The sequence below is a fragment of the Leucopleurus acutus genome (genome assembly GCF_964270905.1).
Source record: "Leucopleurus acutus genome assembly, chromosome: 16".
NCBI classification, from domain to species: domain Eukaryota; kingdom Metazoa; phylum Chordata; class Mammalia; order Artiodactyla; family Delphinidae; genus Leucopleurus; species Leucopleurus acutus.
The window spans coordinates 15,258,903-15,279,606 of record NC_139158.1 but is presented as its reverse complement, the minus strand read 5'-3'; the positions used below and the strand labels follow the sequence as shown (position 1 = coordinate 15,279,606).

General features: G+C 51.5%; 1 protein-coding gene across 1 annotated transcript; it reads left to right on the top strand.

Annotated features, from left to right (window-relative positions):
- Positions 1 to 1,094: 1,094 nt before the first annotated feature.
- On the top strand, positions 1,095 to 18,739 carry ITGAX (integrin subunit alpha X; the record flags this gene model as incomplete). The annotated part of the gene is made up of 30 exons (XM_082857217.1): positions 1,095 to 1,155; positions 1,695 to 1,797; positions 2,293 to 2,396; positions 2,687 to 2,757; positions 2,910 to 3,024; positions 4,405 to 4,535; positions 4,668 to 4,813; positions 5,061 to 5,214; positions 5,519 to 5,669; positions 5,873 to 5,946; positions 6,112 to 6,241; positions 6,352 to 6,494; positions 6,645 to 6,785; positions 6,874 to 7,083; positions 9,266 to 9,396; positions 9,529 to 9,686; positions 9,829 to 9,983; positions 10,698 to 10,829; positions 10,918 to 10,991; positions 11,207 to 11,348; positions 14,174 to 14,290; positions 14,385 to 14,464; positions 14,555 to 14,638; positions 16,684 to 16,762; positions 16,873 to 16,980; positions 17,091 to 17,174; positions 17,378 to 17,491; positions 17,614 to 17,715; positions 17,984 to 18,094; positions 18,641 to 18,739. The coding sequence occupies 30 exons, from the start codon at positions 1,095 to 1,097 to the stop codon at positions 18,737 to 18,739; spliced, it is 3,504 nt and encodes a 1,167-aa protein (XP_082713343.1).
- Between the last annotated feature and the right edge of the window lie 1,965 nt (positions 18,740 to 20,704).

Below are 20,704 nucleotides of genomic sequence, written 5' to 3'. Positions count from 1 at the left end.
TGGCCACCAGCTCACCCACAGGCCCTCATCACCTCTCTCCTGAATGATCTGTCTCCAGCTAGCTCCCAAGGAAACCGTGCCCTACACAGCCCCTCTCTCTAGCTTTCTGAAACATAAAATTGAAGATCTCAGTCTTCATAATTTGCTTCTACGCTTCCCTCTGTCCTCGAGATAAAATCAACAGGCCTTAAGGGGGCTTTCTGGGCCTGGGGCCTGCTTCCCCTTCCCTCTTCCCCCACTGACCTCATCTCTTGTCACTTTCTACCTCCCACTCTCTGGTTTCTATCACTGATTTCCTAAGAGGCCCTCCTGTCTCATGCCTCTTCCACAGCTGGCCAACCCTTCTGAAATACGCTCCCCTCTAGTCAGTTGCCTTCAAGACTCAGATCAAGTGTCACCTCTTCCGTGAAGCCTTCCTGGAAATCCACATGCTTCCAAATTGGGTAAGATACCTTGTGACCGATGGGTACCATCTCCTCTCACAGCAATGTCTTGCTGTTTACATATTTTTCTTCTTCACTGACCCCAGGGCTTGGGCCTTGTGGCTTGTGTTTTCTCCCTCTGCTAACAGAGGGCTCGCATAAACAGCCTCAAATTAGACTTGTTGAATAAACGATGAACAAATGAGCAAATACCCACGCTGTACCCCCTCCTAGGGTCCAGCTACTTGACTCCTGGGCCCAGAGGTTTCCAGGTCCAAAAAGGAAAGTTCCTACCAGAGTTTCTCTTAGGGCCCTGACCCCACCTTGGCATCTACCCCTTCCCCTCCCCAGGTTAACTGAAGTTTCAAGGTCAAGGGGAAACTTTTGCCAGCACAACGAGGGAGCCTGGAGAGGTAGGGCAGGGCAGGAGATTTGCATACACCCAAGCCTAGGGTGGGGAGACGAAGAGAAGCAAGTCATGTCATCTCTGGACGCAGAGTGTGTGGGCTGCCTGGCCCCTTTCTTTTCCTATTTTAGTTGCATTCTCCACCCTCTACCTCTGAGTCATGCTGACAACTTCCCTCCCTATCTGCGGCCTCCTGTGTCCCTCTCTGTTTACTTGCTTTCTTGGCACCTTGGTTCAGCTGTTTCCCTGGTGGCTCAGACGCTCCGATGCCCATGTCTGACCTTCCAGTCATGACCAGGACCAGGATTTTCCTCCTCCTGTCGATGGGTAAGCTGAGAGTCACGACGAAAGGGGAGGAGGGGATGGGGGTCCAGGTAGGGGGAGAGCTGGAGTTATAGCGGGTTTGGGATCTGGAGTTTGTGGAGATCGAGAGGATACTGAACCCATTTTAGGGAAGTTCAAGAGATTCTGGAAGAAAGGCCAGTTCCCTGGGCAATCCAAACGTTTTTCAAGTAGGCAGAACGAGTCAATCTTATACTCTGTCCACTGCATCCATTTGGCCCCAAGTTTTCCTGGATTTTTCCTCATAGGAGCCCAGGGGGAGGGGTGGGAAAGGAACATTTTTAGAGCTTGGGCGTTGCTCTGTGGAAATGAAGAACTGAAACTTGCTAGCAGACCAGTGGGTGAACAGCTATCTCTGGACCATCTGAAGGAGAGAAGCAGAGCTGAGCCTGGGGGTCCAGGAGACCAGGAGATGCTGGGGCATTGCGCCTGGAGGGGACAGTGGGGCAGGGGGCTGGGGGCCAGGGAGATGGAGCAGAAGGGAGACCCTTCACCAAAGTGTGTCTCCTCACCCTCCTCCCCAGCCCTGGCTTCCTCTTTCTGCTTCAACTTGGACATAGACCAGCCAACAACCTTCCATGTGGACAGTGCTGGGTTTGGATACAGCGTGGTCCAGTATGCCAGCTGGTGAGGACTGTGTGGTGTCTGGCCTTTGGCTCGCATCTACTCTTCCCCTGTCCCTCCCCACATCCCTCTCTTTATTCACAAACTCTCCTCTGTCTGCCATGGCAATTCCCGCCAAGGCTTTGAAGAGCTGGACTGAAAGAAGGGCCGTCTTGCCATCTCGAGGACCCCAGCTAACTTTATTTATCTCTCAAGCAGTTACAAAGTGCCAGGCACCCTTTCGTGGGCACTGATTTCGTCCTTACAGCAACCTTATGACGTAGGAATCCATCACTCAACAAATGTTTATTGAGCATCTATTACTAAATGTCTCAGGAGCCAGGCATACACCAGAGCATAAAAGAGACAAAAATCTCTCCCATGCGGAATTTAAATTGTTGTTAATCTCCACTTTACAGATGAGGAAACTGAGGCTCAGAGAGGGGAAACAAACTGGTCAAGTGGCAGTCTGGCTCTGGCATCCACACTCTTAGCTGCCGTGTTCTTTTCTCCCCCTAGGCTGGTGGTTGGAGCCCCCCAGGAGATAAAGGCTTCCAATCAAACGGGCGGCCTCTACCAGTGCGACTACAGCACGGGCAAGTGTGAACCCATCCTCCTTCCGGGTGAGTCACTGCTCCCGGCTGAGACCCAGGTCCAGGCTCCCGTGCTCTGGGGGCCTGTGGAGAGCACAGGAGACCCACTTCCTGGCTTCAGCTCTGTCTGCAGACGCTTACCCTCAGACAGGCTTCCTGACCCACCCAGAGTCTCCCTTCCCAACGTACCCCTGTACCCCCATACCTCCATCAAGACCTGAGAGCCCCCTTCACCTGTCAGAACCCCTAATCTCCCAGAGAGGAGATGCTCCCTGCCTCCTCTATCCTGAGGGTGACCACGCACACATCTGTACCTTCAGTGCCTCCAGAGGCTGTGAACATGTCCCTGGGCCTGTCCATGGTGGCCACCACCAGCCCCTTTCGGCTGCTGGTGAGTTGCCCTGGGTCACGGGAGCAACTGAGGGAAAGAGTGGGGACCTGGGGCTGCTGGTGCTGGGGGTCTCGTGAAGGGGGAAGGTGCTGGGATGGGAGGGTGGGACAGAAGCAGGGGCAACCCCTCCCACCAGGCCCCTCTGTCCACAGGCCTGTGGCCCCACCGTGCACCATGCATGCAGGGAGAACATGCACTTGACCGGGTTTTGCTTCCTGCTGGTCTCCCCATCCTGGCAGGCCCAGAGGATCCCGGCTGCCCTGCAGGGTGAGTGTTTGGGGCCACTGAGTCCTTCAGGGTACCTATACACCTCTGGCTCTGGTTTGCAGTGGAGTCAGAGACACCCCAAAGTGGATAAAAAAGAGGGATCCAGAAAAAAAATTTACCGGATGGTATTGTGATTCCAAACATGGGCTGGAGGGGTCACCGCCTGCTTTTACACCTGCCCCATCACTGTCCCACCGCAGGACCTTTCCTAGGACCTTTCCCTCTCTGAGCTTCAATTTCTTCATCTGCCTGTGGGATAATATCACACCCAACACTGAGAGTAGCACACAATGGTCCTCGGCCAGGGTTTGGCACAGTGCCTGGCATGCGGTGAGGGCTCAGTTAATGCCAGCTGCAAGAACTTTTAGAGTGAAGGGCATTTATGTTCACACAATGCACCCTGCAGCACAGCCCATTCGCTCATGCAGCAGGCTGGGAAGGGGTGACGTGGGTGCCGGCAGTCTGAGCAGTGTGTATGTATGTGTGTGTATGAGTGTGTGATGTATGTATACATGTATATGTGTGTGTTGTGTTATGTATGTGTGTGTGTGTGTGTGTGTGTGTGCATGTTGAAGCATAGGGCCCAGCTTCCCTGGTGCTGACAGGGAAGGGGGATGAAGAGGTGGAACAGTGAGTTTTTCAGACCCCCCACCCCGGGGCAGGCCGAGGCCCCTCCCTGGTTTCACATTCACACTCAGGCCGTTGGGGAGACTGACATCTGGGGGCCTGAATGGGGTGCCCCTCCCAGCACCTCCTAGGTTCTAGATTCATCCACAGGGGCCTGGGCTACCATCAGGACACCCCTCTCTCTGATGGGAAGCCTTGGAGGCAGAAGGGGGCAGCTGGGAGCTAGATAGGAATCTCCCTGAGCAAGCCGGGCCAGGAGAGCTTCCGCTTCTGAGGACAGATTCTTTGCTCACTCTGAGGAGAGTGGGGTCCAGATGGAAGCTGAGGACAGCATAGGACCAGTGTGCCGCTGTTGCCAGGGATGACATTAAAAATGTTTAGCAAAAGTACAGTTTGGTGCTGACCAACTGGGGATGTATCGGGCCAGGGGCTGGAGCAAGGTCCTTTTAGTGCTGGATGGGGGCCATGTTGGGGGAGAAGGTGGGGTAGGGTCAGGGTGCGGGGCACAGACAGCCGAGGAGGAAGGAGGGGCCCCCAGCCTTTCACCATCTGGATTGGAGGAATTGTTACTTTTTTATCAACCAGGTGTGAGCAGCTGAATCGCAGACATGTCCTCTTCAGAGACTTCAGGAGACCAAAGGGCCCTGCTCTAGGCAGGAATTAGGGCAGCCCCTGGGAGGATGGGTTCTCGTGGCCAGGAGGCCTGGGCTTTGGGAGTGTCCCTCGGGGGACTGGTGCCACCTCCTTCTCCAGAGTGCCCGAGGCAGGAGCAGGACATTGCCTTCCTGATCGATGGTTCAGGCAGCATCTCCTCCACCAATTTTAACAAAATGCTGAACTTCGTGAAGGCTATGATGAGCCAGTTCCAGAGTCCCAGCTCCCAGGTGTGCTCTCAGGGGAGGGAAGGAAAGGGTGCAGCCGCCCCCTCGCCCTCCCCTCCCCAGGGGAAGCTTGTGGGAGGAACCCCAGGGTCCTGGTGCCTTGGCCCAGCCCCCAGCCCTGTGTGGTTCTCCCAGTTCTCCCTGGTGCAGTTCTCCGACAAGTTCCATGTGCACTTCAATTTCAAAGCTTTCGCAACCAGCTCAAACCCACTAAGCCTGCTGAACTCCGTATGGAAGCTGAATGGGTACACGCACACGGCCACAGCCATCAGGATGGTCACGTGAGTCCTGGCTCCTCCCAGGTCTTCCCCCAAAGCATCTGGGTCTTCCTTTGGGCCGCATCTGTCTCCAAGAGGAAGGGAGAGATGGGTACTGGAGTTCAGTCTGTGGTCTCCTCACCAAGCTGGGGGCCTCTGGGTGGGATGGGGGCATCACAGAGGAAGCAGAATCTCCTTGTTCTCACAAAGGCATCAGAGGCTGAGCAGCAGCTCTGTTCACTGGCCTCTGGACCCTCATCTTCTCTGACAGAGAACAGCTGTTCAGTGCCTTATATGGGGCCCGAAAAGATGCCTCCAAAATCCTCATCGTCATCACCGATGGGCAGAAAAAACGTGACCCTCTGGATTACAAGGACGTCATTCCCAGTGCTGAGGCTGCTGGCATCATCCGCTATGCAATCGGGGTAGGATGTGGGGACGCCCTCCCACTGCTTCCTCCCCTCGCGGCCTCTTAAACCACCTTCCCTTTCAAGGACAGAAACCCCAGCTCTCTCAGCTTCTACTTCAGGATGAAAACTCTGTTTCAGCCTGGGGTATCCTCATCCTGTCCCTAAGCTCCTTGATGAGGCTGTCTGGGCCTCATTTTTCTTGCCTGTACACTGGGTGTAATAATATTAACCTTGCAGGGTTATATTGGAAGATCCCAGCACCCACCAGGCATATTATAGTTATGATTATTTTCACTGAATTGGTCTTTGCTGGGGACAGGTGGGATTGGCTTTTCAAAATATACATTCCTGGCAAGAATTAAAGGACATCGCATCGAAGCCCTCCCATGAACACATATTTAAAGTGGAGAACTTTGATGCTTTGAGAGACATTCAAAACCAACTGAAAGAGAAGATCTTTGCCATTGAGGGTAAGTCAGAGATGGAACTACTCACCGAAGAAGCCCTCACCCATAAATGTTTTTCCTTCTAGAACCTGGACTCCTGTGTCATGCGCCAGTCTTTCCCTTTGGGTATTAGTCTCCACATGAGATCCTCTTAAAGCTGAGATCCTTCCTGAACCTGGCAAAGCCTGTCTTTCCCCATGAATCCTAGGTGTCATGCTTTCTCCCAGGTACGCAGACTGTAAGCAGCAGTTCCTTCGAACTGGAGATGTCCCAGGAGGGCTTCAGTGCTGTGTTCATGCCTGTGAGTGGGGCCCCTTTCAGGCCACTGATGTAGGGTGAGGCAGAGACGGGAGGAGGGAAGGCAAGAGTGAGTATCAGGCGAGTGGGTGGAACCGTCGGCAGGCACTGTTTTGGAATAGGCTGTCTTCTTCTTCTTCCCACCTGCTCTGGAATCCTTTCCTCCCAGGATGGACCAGTTCTGGGGGCTGTGGGGAGCTTCAGCTGGTCTGGAGGTGCCTTCCTGTACCCCCCAAATAGGAACCCCACCTTCATCCACGTGTCTCAGGAGCACGCGGACATGAGTGACTCTTACCTGGGTGAGGCAAGGCTGTGGTCGGAGGGCCGGGCGGGAGACGGGCTGCCTGGGAAGGGCAGGAGCCCGGGGGTGGGGAGTGGAAGCCTCTGTGCTGAGGCCTGGTCCCCTCAGGTTACTCCACAGAGCTGGCCGTTTGGAAGGGGGTACACAGCCTGGTCCTGGGGGCCCCCCGCCATCAGCACACCGGGAAGGTTGTCATCTTCACGCAGGTGTCCGGGCAATGGAGGCTGAAGGCTGAAGTCACAGGGACCCAGGTTGGGTGTGGAGGAGGGTCTCCAGGGGCAGAGAGGGAGATGAAGGGAGTGCGGGACCCAGCAGGGAGGGGCCAGTATCTGGGGAGAGGCGGGACCTGGCCCAGCGCGGGTGCAGGGGTAGGCAGGATGACTCCACGCTCTGCCCTCCAGATCGGCTCCTACTTCGGGGCCTCCCTCAGCTCCGTGGACGTGGACAGAGATGGCAGCTCCGACCTGATCCTCATCGGGGCCCCCCATTACTATGAGCAGAGCCGGGGCGGGCAGGTGTCCGTGTGCCCCTTTCCCCGGGGGGTGAGTGGCTGATGAGACCCGGGCTGGGTGGGGTCTGGGTGTGGAGGGGTCGCCTGGGGTGGGACCTGACACTGTTTGTGTTCTGCAGAGGGCTAAGTGGCAGTGTGGTGCTGTCCTGCGAGGGGAGCAAGGCCACCCCTGGGCCCGCTTTGGGGCAGCTCTGACGGTGCTGGGGGATGTGAACGGGGACAGGCTGACGGACGTGGCCATCGGGGCCCCGGGAGAGCAGGAGAACCGGGGTGCTGTCTACCTGTTTCACGGAACCTCGGGACTGGGCATCAGCCCCGCCCACAGCCAGGTGAGACCCGGTCACTGTTGCTGTTGCCACAGCAACCTCCTCCAGGCTTTTCCCTGTCTTTGACACTGCTGCCTGGAAAATTCTTTTTTCCCTTATCTTATCTCTTTTATCCAGCACTGAGCACCTAGTAGACAGTAAGAAAAATCTGTGGAATTTGAGAAATGGAAACATTGATCCATTCCCTGCTTTGCATGGTGACTTGATACTTGAGTGGGTTCTCCACCCAAGCCTTTTCGTCCCCCAGCAGTTTTACACTGTACATAGGCCAGGCATTAGCAAACGCATTTTAGAGATGAAATCTGGGGCATGGAGAAGATAAGTGCCTGGACTTGTCCAAGGTTTATAGTGGATCAAGAATGATGATGAGGGAGGTTCCAACCTCCTGACTCTAACCCAATGCTCCATCTCTTGGAGCCCCCCTTTGCCAGTCAGTTTAGTTCTGGTGGCCTCAGTCTGCCTGTCCACTCACCCCTTCATCTCCCTGGACGCCATGACTTTATTCTCTCCTGCCATCAGTAATCCTGCCAAATGCCCATAGGCAGGAGCCTTTCACCCAAGGGGGCAGGGTTCTCTGAGAAGGGAGGGCTACTTCCCCTGGCAAAAGTTAAGGAAGCCCCAATTAAAAAATAAGGAAAGGATCTGAAAAGACTTTTCTTCAAAGATGATATACAAAGGATGAATACGCACATGAAAAGATATTCAACATCATTAGTTACCAGTTGTCAGGAAATCAAAACCACTTCACATCCACTAGGGTGGCTAGAATCAGACAGACAGATGACAAGCGTTGGTGAGGGTGTGGAATATCCGGCACTCTCATCCACTGCTGGTGGGAATGTAAAATGATGCAGCTGCTTTGGAAAACAGCTCCTCAAAAGGTTAAACACAGAGTTACTGTATGACCTGGCAGTTCCACCCAAGAGAATTAAAAACATGACCACACCAAAAAAGTTATACGTGATTGTTTATATTAGCATTATTTATAATAACCAAAAGGTGGAAATGACCCAAATGCCCATCAACTGATGGAACAGATAAATAAAATGTGGTATACCCATACAATGGAATATTATTCAGCCATGAAAGGAACGAAACACTGACACATGCTACAGCGTGGATGAACCTTGAAAACATTATGCTAAATGAAAGAAGCCAGCCGCAAAGGACCACATATTGTATGATTCTATTTACATGAAATGTCCAGAATAGGTAAATTCATAAAGACAGAAAGGAGATTAGTGGTTGTCAGGGGCTGGGGTGTAGAGGAGGGACATGGGTATGACATGGTGGTGAGGTCAGTTCTCCTGCACACAAGGCTGTCTGGCTGTGTTTGTACTATTTCTACCCCCTCTTCCTTGGTAATTGGTAAATTTCTCATTCATTTTATTATTACTACTCTCAATGTCTGCCAGTCCCGTCAGTGCCCAGAGATTTAAAGGGCATATTCTTAAAGGGACTGGTCGTTACAGGAGCCATGGAAATAAAAGGGGAGGGACCCACAGGGCGGGTGGTCCAGGAGCGTGGAATCTGCATATGGGCACAGCCCCTCCCCATCCCGACCTGGTCCCACCTTGTCTTCTGAAGAGACAGGGTGGCTACGGAGAGCAAAAAGGGGTCTTGGGCATGAGGTCACAGAGTCTGATTTCAAGTCTGGAATTGGCCTCTTAAAGGCCCTATGGCCTTGGCACCATCTGCAATGTGGGAGGTAGGGCTGGAGCCCTGATACTCATAATAGTAAGTTACTGACTAGTGACCATACGTCAGGTGTGGTTCTAAGAACTCCATGAATTAATTCATTCAATTCTCTGAGGTGTTACTATCCCAGCTGAGGGTTGAGGAAACAGGCACAGAAAGACTGACTCCTGGCCTAAGGTCCCATGGCTCATAAGTGAAGGAGCCAAAGTCAGAACCCAAGACTAACTAGCTGAGTGAGTGAACAAAACTCAGGTCACCGGGCCAGTCTTTCCATCTCCACTTCTTCATTTCTGTCCTAGGAATCTTCCCTTGTCTCCAGTCACCACTTTCCCATCCCCGCCTCTCTTTAGGCACTTCTTGGAGATGTCTTTTTACTGCTCACCCCTTCGTTCTGTCTCCCATACCCCCAGCTCCCTGCTCCTCTCGTTCTTCTGTCCAACTTGTTTCCATCACCCCCAACCTGACTTGCCTCTCCCTCTCTGGCCAGCGGGTCACAGGCGCCCAGTTCTCCCCCAGCCTCCAGTATTTTGGGCAGTCGCTGAGCGGGGGGCAGGACCTCACCATGGATGGACTGGTGGACTTGGCTGTGGGGGCCTGGGGGCACGCGCTGCTGCTCAGGTGAGAACAGCCTTCCCCAGACACACCCTTGGTGGTCCTGGGTCTGCCTAGGACACCAGCCTCCCTACCTGCCCTCCCAGATTGTCCTCCCAGGACCAAGGGCCTGTCCTCAGCTCAGTGTTCTGCCCGCAGGACCAGACCTGTGCTTAGGGTGTGGGCAAACCTCCACATCACACCTCCAGAGATCACCAGGTCTGTGTATGAATGCCACCAGCAGCTGGCCTTCGCCCAGTCTCTGGGTGAGGCCGTTGTCTGCCTTCGTGTTTCTCAAAGTCCCAAGAACCGGCTGGGTGAGTTATTTCCCCTCTGACCCAGGATGCCCTGACCCTGGGAGTCTCCAAGCCCAGGACTCCTGTCTCCTACCTTGCCCCTTGCCCAGCTGGGAAGTTCCTCACTCTCTCAGCCTTTTCTATTCCCCGCTTTCCCCTACAGCTAACCTCCAAAGCATTGTGACCTTTGACCTAACCCTTGACCCTGGCCGCCTGAGTCCTCGTGCTGTCTTCGAGGAGACAGGGACTCGGAATCTGACTCGTGTTCGAGACCTGGGGCTGACACAGCACTGTGAGCCCGTGAGGTTGCTCCTGCCGGTGAGGGGGCCTCAGAGTCCTGGGAATAGAGGCCATTCTGAGGCTGTCAGGGGACTGGGCAGGGAAAGAACGGGTGTGTTCTGGTCCTCGCTCCGCCCCAGCATGGCACATGGAATGCAGGAGGTACTTGAGGTACTTGACACATGTTGGTGGAGTGAGTGAGTGAATGGATGGATGAGGTTGGCTTCATCTGCCAGAGGCTACACGGCTGGATTTCAGGAAAAAGAGTACGGCTGCTTCAGACAGCCATGGGGCGATGGGGATGGGATTCTTTTATCCAGCTCCTCCTCTGAGACAGGCCCTGTCCTTGTCACCAGGGACCCCGTAGTGGACAAAACAATCATGCCCAGGGGGAGCTCTGGGAGAAGATCAAAAGTGCTCAGATTCCTAAATGATAGATGTCAGATGGTGATGAAGGCTATGAAGAGAGATAAAGCTGGGGAGAGGACAGAGAGGGTGTTGGGGGGTCACCGGGAGCAGTCTGGGGAGACCCTGAGTAGAGTAAGTGAGCCTCTGGGAGGCTGCGGGAAGGGTGCTCAAGACCAAGGACAACCACAGCAGAGGTTCTGCACGCAGAATCCTGTGGATGAGCATTTATGGGGGGTGGGTAGGTACCACTGTTACTCCATTTTACGGATGAGGAGACGGGACCCAGTTAGTGGCTGCGATGGTGCATTTCTTAGCCAACTGCTCCCTCCAATGTCCGTTCGTCAGGCCTGTGTGGAGGACCCAGTGACCCCCATCATCTTGCGTCTCAACTTCTCCCTAGTGGGCAAGCCTGTCTCTGGCTTTGGAAACCTCCAGCCTATGCTGGCAGTGGATGCCCAGAGATACTTCATGACCTCTGTGAGTCCTGGTGCTGGGCTCTTCCAGAGCGGGTGGAGGGTGTGGACTCCAGATCTTGGGGAAAACCCTGCTTTCCCTTCACTCTCAGCTCCCCTTTGAGAAGAACTGTGGTGCCGATCACGTCTGCCAGGACGACCTCGGCATCTCCTTTGGGGTCTCAGGGTGAGCGTCCAGCCCCTCAGACCTCCCCTGGTCCCCCATCCCCCTTCCTGGAACCTGGAACTCCTGCCCCTGGCTCTCCCTAACATCTCTACCCAGTGCTCTGGATCCAGACATCCTGTCCCCATCTCTCCCCCGCTTTCCTACTCTGTGTTTCATCCCCACACCATTTCCAGCCTGTCACAGAATCACCTCCTCCCCTCTACCCCAACACCCAGCTTGAAGACCCTGATTGTGGGGAGTAACCTGGAGCTGAACTTGGAAGTGAGAGTGTGGAATGATGGAGAGGACTCCTATGGAACCACAATCACCTTCTTCTACCCACCAGGGCTATCTTATCGACGTGTGGCAGGGGGGCAGGTATTGTCCTCTCTGGGGAAGGAAAGGCTGATGGTGGGGGATCAGCAGAGACTCCTGTGCTGGGTTCAAGGCTCAGGCAGGGCTTCCATTGTTTAACAGCCTCTTGTAAACCAAGAGGGCTGGGCTGATCGTGGTTGGGTGGATGTGGTTGTGTTGGCTGGGGCATGCATTGGCTCATTCTGTGTTCAACTCTGGGCTTGCATTTTAAGAATGACCGTCAGGAATGAGTTCCCAGGAGTCTGCTAATGTGAAGAGGGCAAGGACCCTGCTTTACATTTCTTTGTAGTCCACATCCTATCAATATTCCTTTTTTAAAGGAAAACATACCTTGGCCTTCAAATACTTTATTTTATTTTTTTTAACATTTTTATTGGAGTATAATTGCTTTACAATGGTGTGTTAGTTTCTGCTTTATAACAAAGTGAATCAGTTATACATATACATATATCCCCATATCTCCTCCCTCTTGAGTCTCCCTCCCACGCTCCCTATCCCACCCCTCTAGGTGGTCACAAAGCACCGAGCTGATCTCCCTGTGCTATGTGGCTTCTTCCCACTAGCTATCTATTTTAAAATTTGTAACATATATGTAAGTCCATGCCACTCTCTCACTTTGTCCCAGCCTACCCTTCCCCCTCTCTGTGTCCTGAAGTCCATTTTCGACATCTGTGTCTTTATTCCTGTCCTGCCTCTAGGTTCTTCATAACCATTTTTTGTTTTTTTAGATTCCATATATATGTGTTAGCACACACTATTTGTTTTTCTCTTTCTGACTTACTTCAGTCTGTATGACAGACTCTACGTCCATCCACCTCACTGCAAATAACTCAGTTTTGTTTCTTTTTATGGCTGAGTAATATTCCATTGTATATACGTGCCACATCTTCTTTATCCATTCATCTGTTGATGGACACTTAGGTTGCATCCATGTCCTGGCTATCATAAATAGAGCTGCAATGAACATTGTGGTACACGACTCTTTTTGAATTATGGTTTTCTCAGGGTATATGCCCAGTAGTGGGATTGCTGGGTCATATGGTAGTTCTATTTTTAGTTTTTAAGGAACCTCCATACTGTTCTCCATAGTGGCTGTATCAATTTACATTCCCACCAGCAGTTCAAGAGGGTTCCCTTTTCTCCACACCCTCTCCAGCATTTATTGTTTGCAGATTTTTTGATGATTCGGCCTTCAAATACTTTAAAACACTGTTCTGGGGAATTCCCTGGTGGTCCAGTGGTTAGGACTCGGTGCTCTCACTGCCGTGGCCCGGGTTCAATCCCTGGTTGGGAAACTAAGATCCCTCAAGCTGTGCAGCGTGGAAAATATAAAATAAAATTAAATAAAAAGTAAGTAAAATAAAATAAAATACTGCTCTGTAGAGGAAGGAGTTGGATTTATTGGTTACTCTAGATCAGAGCTTGGCATACTTTATCTATAAAGGGCTAGATAGTAAATATTTCAGCTTTGTGGGCCACAGAGTGTCTTCACATCTTCTCAATTCTGCTGATGTAAGGTGAAAGCAGCCATTGACAATATGTGTATGAATGAGCATGGCTGTGTGCCAATATAACTTTATTTATAAAAGTTGGTGCTGGACTGTCATATGGCAATCCCTGTTCTAGAGGACAGAACTAGGACCACAGGGAGTCAAAGAGAAACAGATTTTTAACAAAAATTTTATTATGAAAAATTATGTTAAACATTTACAAAAGAAGAGAGTAGTTCAACAAACCTCCCCCAAAATTATCGCCCAGATTCAACAATGATCAACATTTCACCACATTTATGTCACCTGTTTTTTTTTCCCTTTACTCAAATATTTTAAAACCAATCCCAGACATCCTGTCATCACACACCTTCCTATTTCACTGTTATGGACAGTAGGGACATCTTACGTGACCCCATAGCCATTATCACACCCAATGAAATGAATGATTCCTTGGTATTTAGACCATAATCAAATTTCCTTAATTGTCTCAAAAATATTTTTTAACCGGTTTATTTGAACCAACATCTTAACTAGGTCTGCACATAATGTTTGGTTGGTCTCCCATGCCTCTCTTAGGCTAGTCTTCCCAATGGGAGCATATTTTGATCAATGCGTGAAGAAATACACTAGGAGCGGCAAACTCCAGCTGTGTGGGGGGTGAACACCCTATCGCTGGAGGTACTTCTAGACACATCAACCAGATGCCATGCGTGGACCTTTGTTGGATATTGCGTTTAAAAATGAACTGTAATGTAACATTTTTGGAGACCATCTAGGAAGACAGAACGTGACCTGGATATTAGCTGATCTTAGGGATCAGATTTTGTTGAGTATGATTTGTTGAGTCTTGTCTTATGTTAAAAAATACCCTTGTCTGTTGGTGATACATGCTGAAGTCTTTCAAGATGAAAGTATGTGATGTTAGGAATGTGCTTTAAATTAATCAGGAAAAGAGAAAAAAGAGTGGAGAACAGCTGAATAAAACAAGAGTAGAAAAATGTTGATAATTTAAGCTGCGTGATGGGGACTTTGGGTAGATTTACCTAGTCTCTCCACTTTTGAGTATATTTGAAATTTTCATAGTACAACCTTTTAAAAAGAACCATAAATAAAAAGGAAGAAAAGCAATTATACTCCAAATTAAAAAAAAAGGAAGAAATGCTAATAAATCTGGGATTTCTACATTAGGAAGAAGTTTGACCAGATAGTGTTTAAAGATTTTTTTTTTAAGAAACATAACCTTAAGGTAGATTCAGGAAACTGTCAGTAGTTTATGGAGTCTCGTTGGAACACTAGCAAATGCTCACCGGCCTTGGTTCATCTGTGCTTCCTTAGAACCAGCTGCAGTCACGTGCCCCGCGCCTGAACTGTGACAGCGCCCCCACCGGGAGCCAGGGCACCCTCAGCACCAGCTGTAGCATCAACCACTTAATCTTCCGTGAGGGCGCCCAGGTGAGCCTTGCTTCTGCCCCGCCTACTCCCCTACCCCCGCCCCGTCCTACTCCTCGGTGACCTCCCCCACACCCCATTCCTACCTCTTCCTCAGATCACCTTCAGGGCCACCTTTGACGTCTCCCCCACGGCCATGCTGGGAGGCCGGCTGCTTCTTGCAGCCAATGTAAGCAGGTGAGTTGGGCCAGGCCCAGGGCAGTGCTCCGTCCCGCTCAGCCTCCTCCTCTGGGGAACTTGCCAGCTGGGATCCTCCTCCCTTTCCAGTGAGAATAACACCCCCAAGATGAGCAAGACCACCTTCCGGCTGGAGCTCCCAGTGAAGTACGCCGTGTACACCATGATCAGCAGGTACCACGCCACGACCTCCAAGGGCTCCTCCTCCATCACTCTGTGGGGCTCGGGGAACTCTCACTCTGCAGCAGCTGAACATCTGTGATATTTAAGTTTTATCACCACCCTCTCAATCGGTAGATGACACTGCTAGCAGCACTTACTAATCAATCATCGAGTGCTTATTGTGGGTTATTGACGATAATAGTAATTGTGATATTATTATCACTACATCCTACATTTAACAGAGGCTTCAGTTCTCAGGAGCCTTTCTTAAAAGCCTCAAGATTGTCCCGGGTTCCCTAAGACATACGAGCTGTGACCCTGTTTTCAAGGTTCTTACAGCCTTTTTGGGGAGCAAGGTTATCCTGATTCAAGGAAGAATCTCATCAGGGGCCTCCCTGTGGTTCTGTCTCCTGAGGCTACCGGAGTTTTCAAGGGGACGAGGGGACACTAGGGTCTCCTGGCAGGGGAGGCTTCAGCTAAACATTGAAGTGTCCATGGCATTGCGCTTTAGCCTTGGCATCTGGGCAGGACAATTCCTCACCACAAGGAAGAGATTTACACTCTGCAGGGCTTTTAGAACCACCCCTCCCCTTTTTCCCAGTCTCCTTTGGGAAGGACAGGGGGAAATGACCTGCTGGCTGCAGAGACTGGGGATCAGGGAAAAGCTGGATGAAAGGAAAAGGGCTTAAATGCTGCCCAAGGAGGGGTACACAAGGTGTTTGACACTAAGGAGTCAAGCTGAGAGCTTGAGCAGATGCCTTCCTTCAACAAATACCTTCCTAGCATCTACTATGTTCCAGGCACAGTGCTGTGGTTACTTTCCATAAATTCATTTGTTATTCAACAAAGATTTATTGAGCCCCTATTATGTGTAGTCAACACCAGACATAAGCCCCTGCCTTTGTGAGATCCACACACTCGTGGTGTGAAACAGGCCCACATGGCTTAGCCTGGGTACCTTCCCCTGCTAGTTTTGCCCACGGGCCTCCTTGGATTACCTCCTTCTGCCCAGGGTTTCACTCTCTCCTTCACACCTGCACACTGGGGGCTCTCAGCAGCCCAGGCAGCCTTCAGCTCGGAGCTTGCTTGCTGGTGTGAGCTCTGGGGTTATCACACCTGCTTGCAGGGGACCCACCAGCAGGACATGCCATTCCTAGGTGTGTGTGACTCCACACTTGTATTCTACAGTTGTGATTCTGTGGGTCGGGGCACTCCGAGGGGCCCCCAGGACAAGGCTGGGGTGTTTGAGCCCCTCACAGAGGAGGGATGAGACTTTGGAGTCGGAGTGGGAGTTAGAATTTGAATGGTACAGGTAAAGGGCAGGTATGCAAAGAGTAGAGTGGGGCAGGGGGGTGGGGCAGAAGTGAGAGCAGCCACCCAGCGAGGGGCCAGGCTGGCCACTGGGTCTCCAGAGGGGCCTAGGCAGCCTCAAGGTGTTGTTACACTAAGACCCAGGGAAGAGTCTGTGTTGGGCCCACCCTCACCTCCAAACCTCAGGTCTAGAAAAGCTGAGGAGGGAATTCCCCGACGGTCCAGTGGTTAGGACACTGCACTTTCACTGTCGAGGGTGCGGGCTTGAAAAGCTGAGGAAACAGGAGAGAAGGGCCCCAGGGAAGGCATCTGGGAGACCAGAAGGGGCAGGTCCAGTAGACACTTGTCAACAGCATCTGCCTGAGTCTCCCTAAACCTTTGCTGTGTCCTACCTGCCCATCCGGCATCCTCCGTGTCCATGAAGGCCTGGAAGGAAAACCCAGGCGCAGAGAGGACAGGCCCTGGCCCCCGCTCCCCCCGGGTCAGAGCTCTCAGTCCCTGTCACCGCACCCCCAGCCCAGCCGCCTTGGCGGTCTCCTATGTGGGCAACCTCTGCAAGAAACTTGCACGCAGCTTGAAGCCCAGCCCTGCTCCCTAAACCCTCCCATTACCCCAGATCAGCCACAGACCTCATTCCAGACCACCCCAGGGGCCTCTGACAACCTGTCCTGTCATGCTCCCAGCCAGAGCCTCCTTAGGAGGCCCTAACAGAACTTCCCATCCACCCACGCCTCCTCTCCCCTCAGCCATGAACAGTCCACCAAGTACCTCAACTTCTCGGCCTCCGAGGAGGAGGAAAGCAGCGGGGCTCAGCACAGATACCAGGCACGTGACGGTGACTCAGGAGAGTGGGCTGGGGCAGGGGCCCAGGAGCCAGAGGTTCGGGAGGGATGTGGGGCTCGACATGACCTTTGCCCTCACTGTCCTCCGTGCAGGTGAACAACCTGGGACAGAGGGACCTGCCTGTCAGCATTGACTTCTCAGTGCCCGTGGAGCTGAATCGGTTGACCGTGTGGAAGGATATGGAGGTCCTCCATCCTCAGGTACTCAAAGACTGTATGGCTCCTCCACTAATGCCCTCTCCCTGGATTCCTCGGTCCTCATGAATCCCTGATGACCCCATCACATGCTTTCTCCCTGTGTCTTTTCCTAGAACCCATCGATTCAGTGCCCTTCAGAGAGAACAGTGCCCACAGAGTCCGACTTCCTGACCCACTTTCAGAAGAAGCCTGTCCTGGTGAGAGGGCTCTGGGCTGTCCCCCACTGGAAGCCACACTTCAGAGGAATTTAATTCAGGAATGCATGTTACATTAGATGGATGTCTGCTGAACAGCCTGCTTGAGCTCAGATGTGGCTGCTCCCCTCAAATCAGACAGTTGAATGCGGTCTTCTACCTTCAAACCCACCTTTCTCGGGCCTGATGCCGGTTCTCTTCCCCAGGACTGCTCTATTGCTGCCTGCCTGAGGTTCCGCTGTGACATCCGCTCCTTCGGCGTCCAGGAGGAACTTGACTTCATCCTGAAAGGCAATCTCAGCTTCGGCTGGGTCAGCCAGGTGTGTCCCCTCCCAGACTCAGGTGGGGCCTGATGTGTCTGTGCCCACCTCAAGCCAGGGCGTTTCTCTAACCCCGAGCCCTCCCCAGAGCTATTTCCCAGCCTTCCCCTTCTCTTTTGCAGACACTGCAGAAGAAGGTGTTGGTTGTGAGTGTAGCTGAGATCACATTCAACAGATCCGTGTATTCCCAGCTTCCAGGACAGGAGGCATTTTTGAGAGCCCAGGTAGTGACCGTGTGGTAGGCAGTGACCAGGCTGGTCAGAGAGCTCCTGATGCTAAATCTGTGATGCTGAGTGGGGGGCTTGCAAGCCTGGAGAGAGGAAGGATGGAGGTCCCTGGGCAGGACAATTGTCCCTTAGCCCATGAATCCTTCTGTATCTCACTTCTTGGAGCAGAGCCTGATGAAGAAGGGGAGGGAGTTAAAGGGGACCTGGGAGGAGTCTGGGATAGCAAGAGTCCTGATACTTTCTGATGGAGTCATCTCCACTCCAGATGGAGCTGGTGCTGGAGAAGTATGAGGTCTATAACCCCACCCCCATTATTGTGGGCAGCTCTGTGGGAGGACTGCTGCTGCTGGCTCTCATCACAGCCGTACTGTACAAGGTGAGTGTTTTCATCCCACTCCTGACACCACGAGTATTTGGTACCACACTTTCTACAGTGTGAGAAAGACTCACCATGGAGTCAGGCACACATTCTTCCTAAGTCACTGCATGTAAGAGATCGCTTCCCACCTGTGACATAACCAGTCCCCAGTTGACCCCATGTCTTTCTATCTGATTCTCAAGCCTCCTCTAATCTGTCTCCATTTCTTTTTCACTCTTCTCCACCTCTTTACATGTTTCCCTTAAACACAGATTAGAACATGAGAGCACAGCCTTGGATTTGATGTTGACACCACCACTGATTCTTTCCTTGACCATTGGCATGTGCTTGGTCCATGCTCGGTCTCGGTTTCTCATTCTGAAGGTGGTTCTACCCAGCTCACAGAACTGTGGCAAAGTCTAAATGACACAATTTATATAAAGTCCCTAGTGCAGTGCTGGAACATAGGGGGGTTCCAGAAATGGTGCTTGCTCCCCCTCCCCATCATCTCTTTTCCTCTCTTCCACTGGACTTCCTGATTTTCTTCTCCTTCATCCCCAACAGGTTGGCTTCTTCAAACGTCAGTACAAGGAAATGATGGAGGGAGCAAATGGACAGCCTGCTCCAGAAAATGGGACAGGAGACCCCCAAGTTGCCCAGTAAGAAACTACCTCCTGCTCTCCTTTGGATCTGCTCTCCCCTGAGAGGTTCCCTGGCCTTCTTACTTTCACCCAAGTCAGGCCTGATGGGGAAGAACATTCCAACTGAGGGAGGCTGGCCTCAGGCTGCTTTCTCTCTTTGGGAGGATGCAGTGTGTTTGCATAAAGCACCTAGCCCGGGAAGGGCCATTGGTCTTGTCAAGGCTCCAACTGGAAATCCCAGGACAGGATCACTGACATGCCTCTCCTGAGGACTTGACTTGGAATTTCTACCTAGAAATAGATGGACAATAGCCTCAGGCTCCAGTCTCCCTTCATCCACTAACCATCGATGGTCTTCCTAAAATACAGTTCTGAACCAGGCTCTCATCCTCATCCATCTTCAGTGGCTTCCCATTACTCGCAGTGTAACTTCTGAACGCTTCAGCTTGTGAACCAATACACAGATGTTTCTTAAAAACCCTGGGATAGGGCTTCCCTGGTGGCGCAGTAGTTGCAAGTCCGCCTGCCGATGCAGGGGACGCGGGCTCGTGCCCCGGTCCGGGAAGATCCCACATGCCGCGGAGCGGCTGGGCCCGTGGGCCATGGCTGCTGAGCCTGCGCGTCCGGAGCCTGTGCTCCGCAGCGGGAGAGGCCACAAAACAGTGAGAGGCCCGCGTACCACAGGAAAAAAAAAAAAAAAAAAAAAAAAAAAAAAACCCTGGGATGTATTGAATGGAACATTGTCTGCCTATGGTTAGTGATTGGAGAGCACTTTGAAGTCCTCTATCAGAGATGTGCTGCCCCCAATAAGGTCATTCTTATTATTATGCCACCCATCTCAGCATAAGGCTCAGAGTGGTACCTGGTGCTGACCTGGGAGTCAACACACAGCAGGCCATTCCCTGCCCTGGAGAGATCCCACTGCTGCCACAACCGAGGTGCCTGGGCCACGTGGACATTTTAGTTAGAAAAGCAGAAGGGAAGGCAGTTAACCATGTGACTTGAGGTGACATGGTCAACTGTATCCCCTTCTGTCCCCAAACTATCTCCCCCATCCATCACAGGGTCCAAAACCCTTTAGGATTTGGAAGCTTTGGGAACTCAGAAGGACCAACTATGATGAAATTGCCCCAAGCCGGGCTCCATTTAGACTTTACGAGGATTGGGCTTTAGAGTATTATTTCTCCAAAGGTGCCCCAAGAACCTCTGGCAGTCTCCAATGGTCTCCTAAGTGCTATGTTTTAGAGGGAAAAAAAGCAAGAAACAGTTTTAAACCCACGTATCTCACACATCTGAACCTGGTGACTTTCACAGAAATCCTGTTATACCCTTAATAATCGTGTTCCTAAAGCTTGTCCCTGGGCTCCAAGGACTGCAGGGGGCTCTTGTCTAACATGCAGGCAATGGGTGCTATTTTTACATAATTTTCCTTCATGATTTATTGCTTCCCTGCATATACTTGCAATTTTTCATGATTGCTATCTAATTGTATTATATCTCCAAGTCAAAAAAAAAAAAGATCAATGGCTCAAAAATTATTCATTGAAGCATAAAAGTTGTGATTAAATCAATAAAACATAATTGCTGCAACTTAGAATAATGTCATCAAAATCAGTACTGAACAAGTTTCTAGTGCACATTGAGTATAAGGATGCATGAAGGCTGGGATGAGTGATTATGAGCTAAAAAATTAAAATCTATCTAGAAAATATACCAGCTGAAAATTGGATTTTATTGGGTCAGATATCTGTTTGTTCCTAGGCTGTTGTCCATTATGAAACTTTGTCAAATCGTACCATGAAACTATCAAAGCTTTTGTGTCATTTTCAAACAAAGTATAATGACCTCTCACACAAAGCAACAGAGGTTTCTTAGAATGACTGCAACATATCACTTTCCCATCTAAAATCAATTAATTTCATCACTGAAGACAGAGAAGACAGAAAAACTCCAGTGGCATAAGTCAAAGTTGCTTTGATAGCAAAAG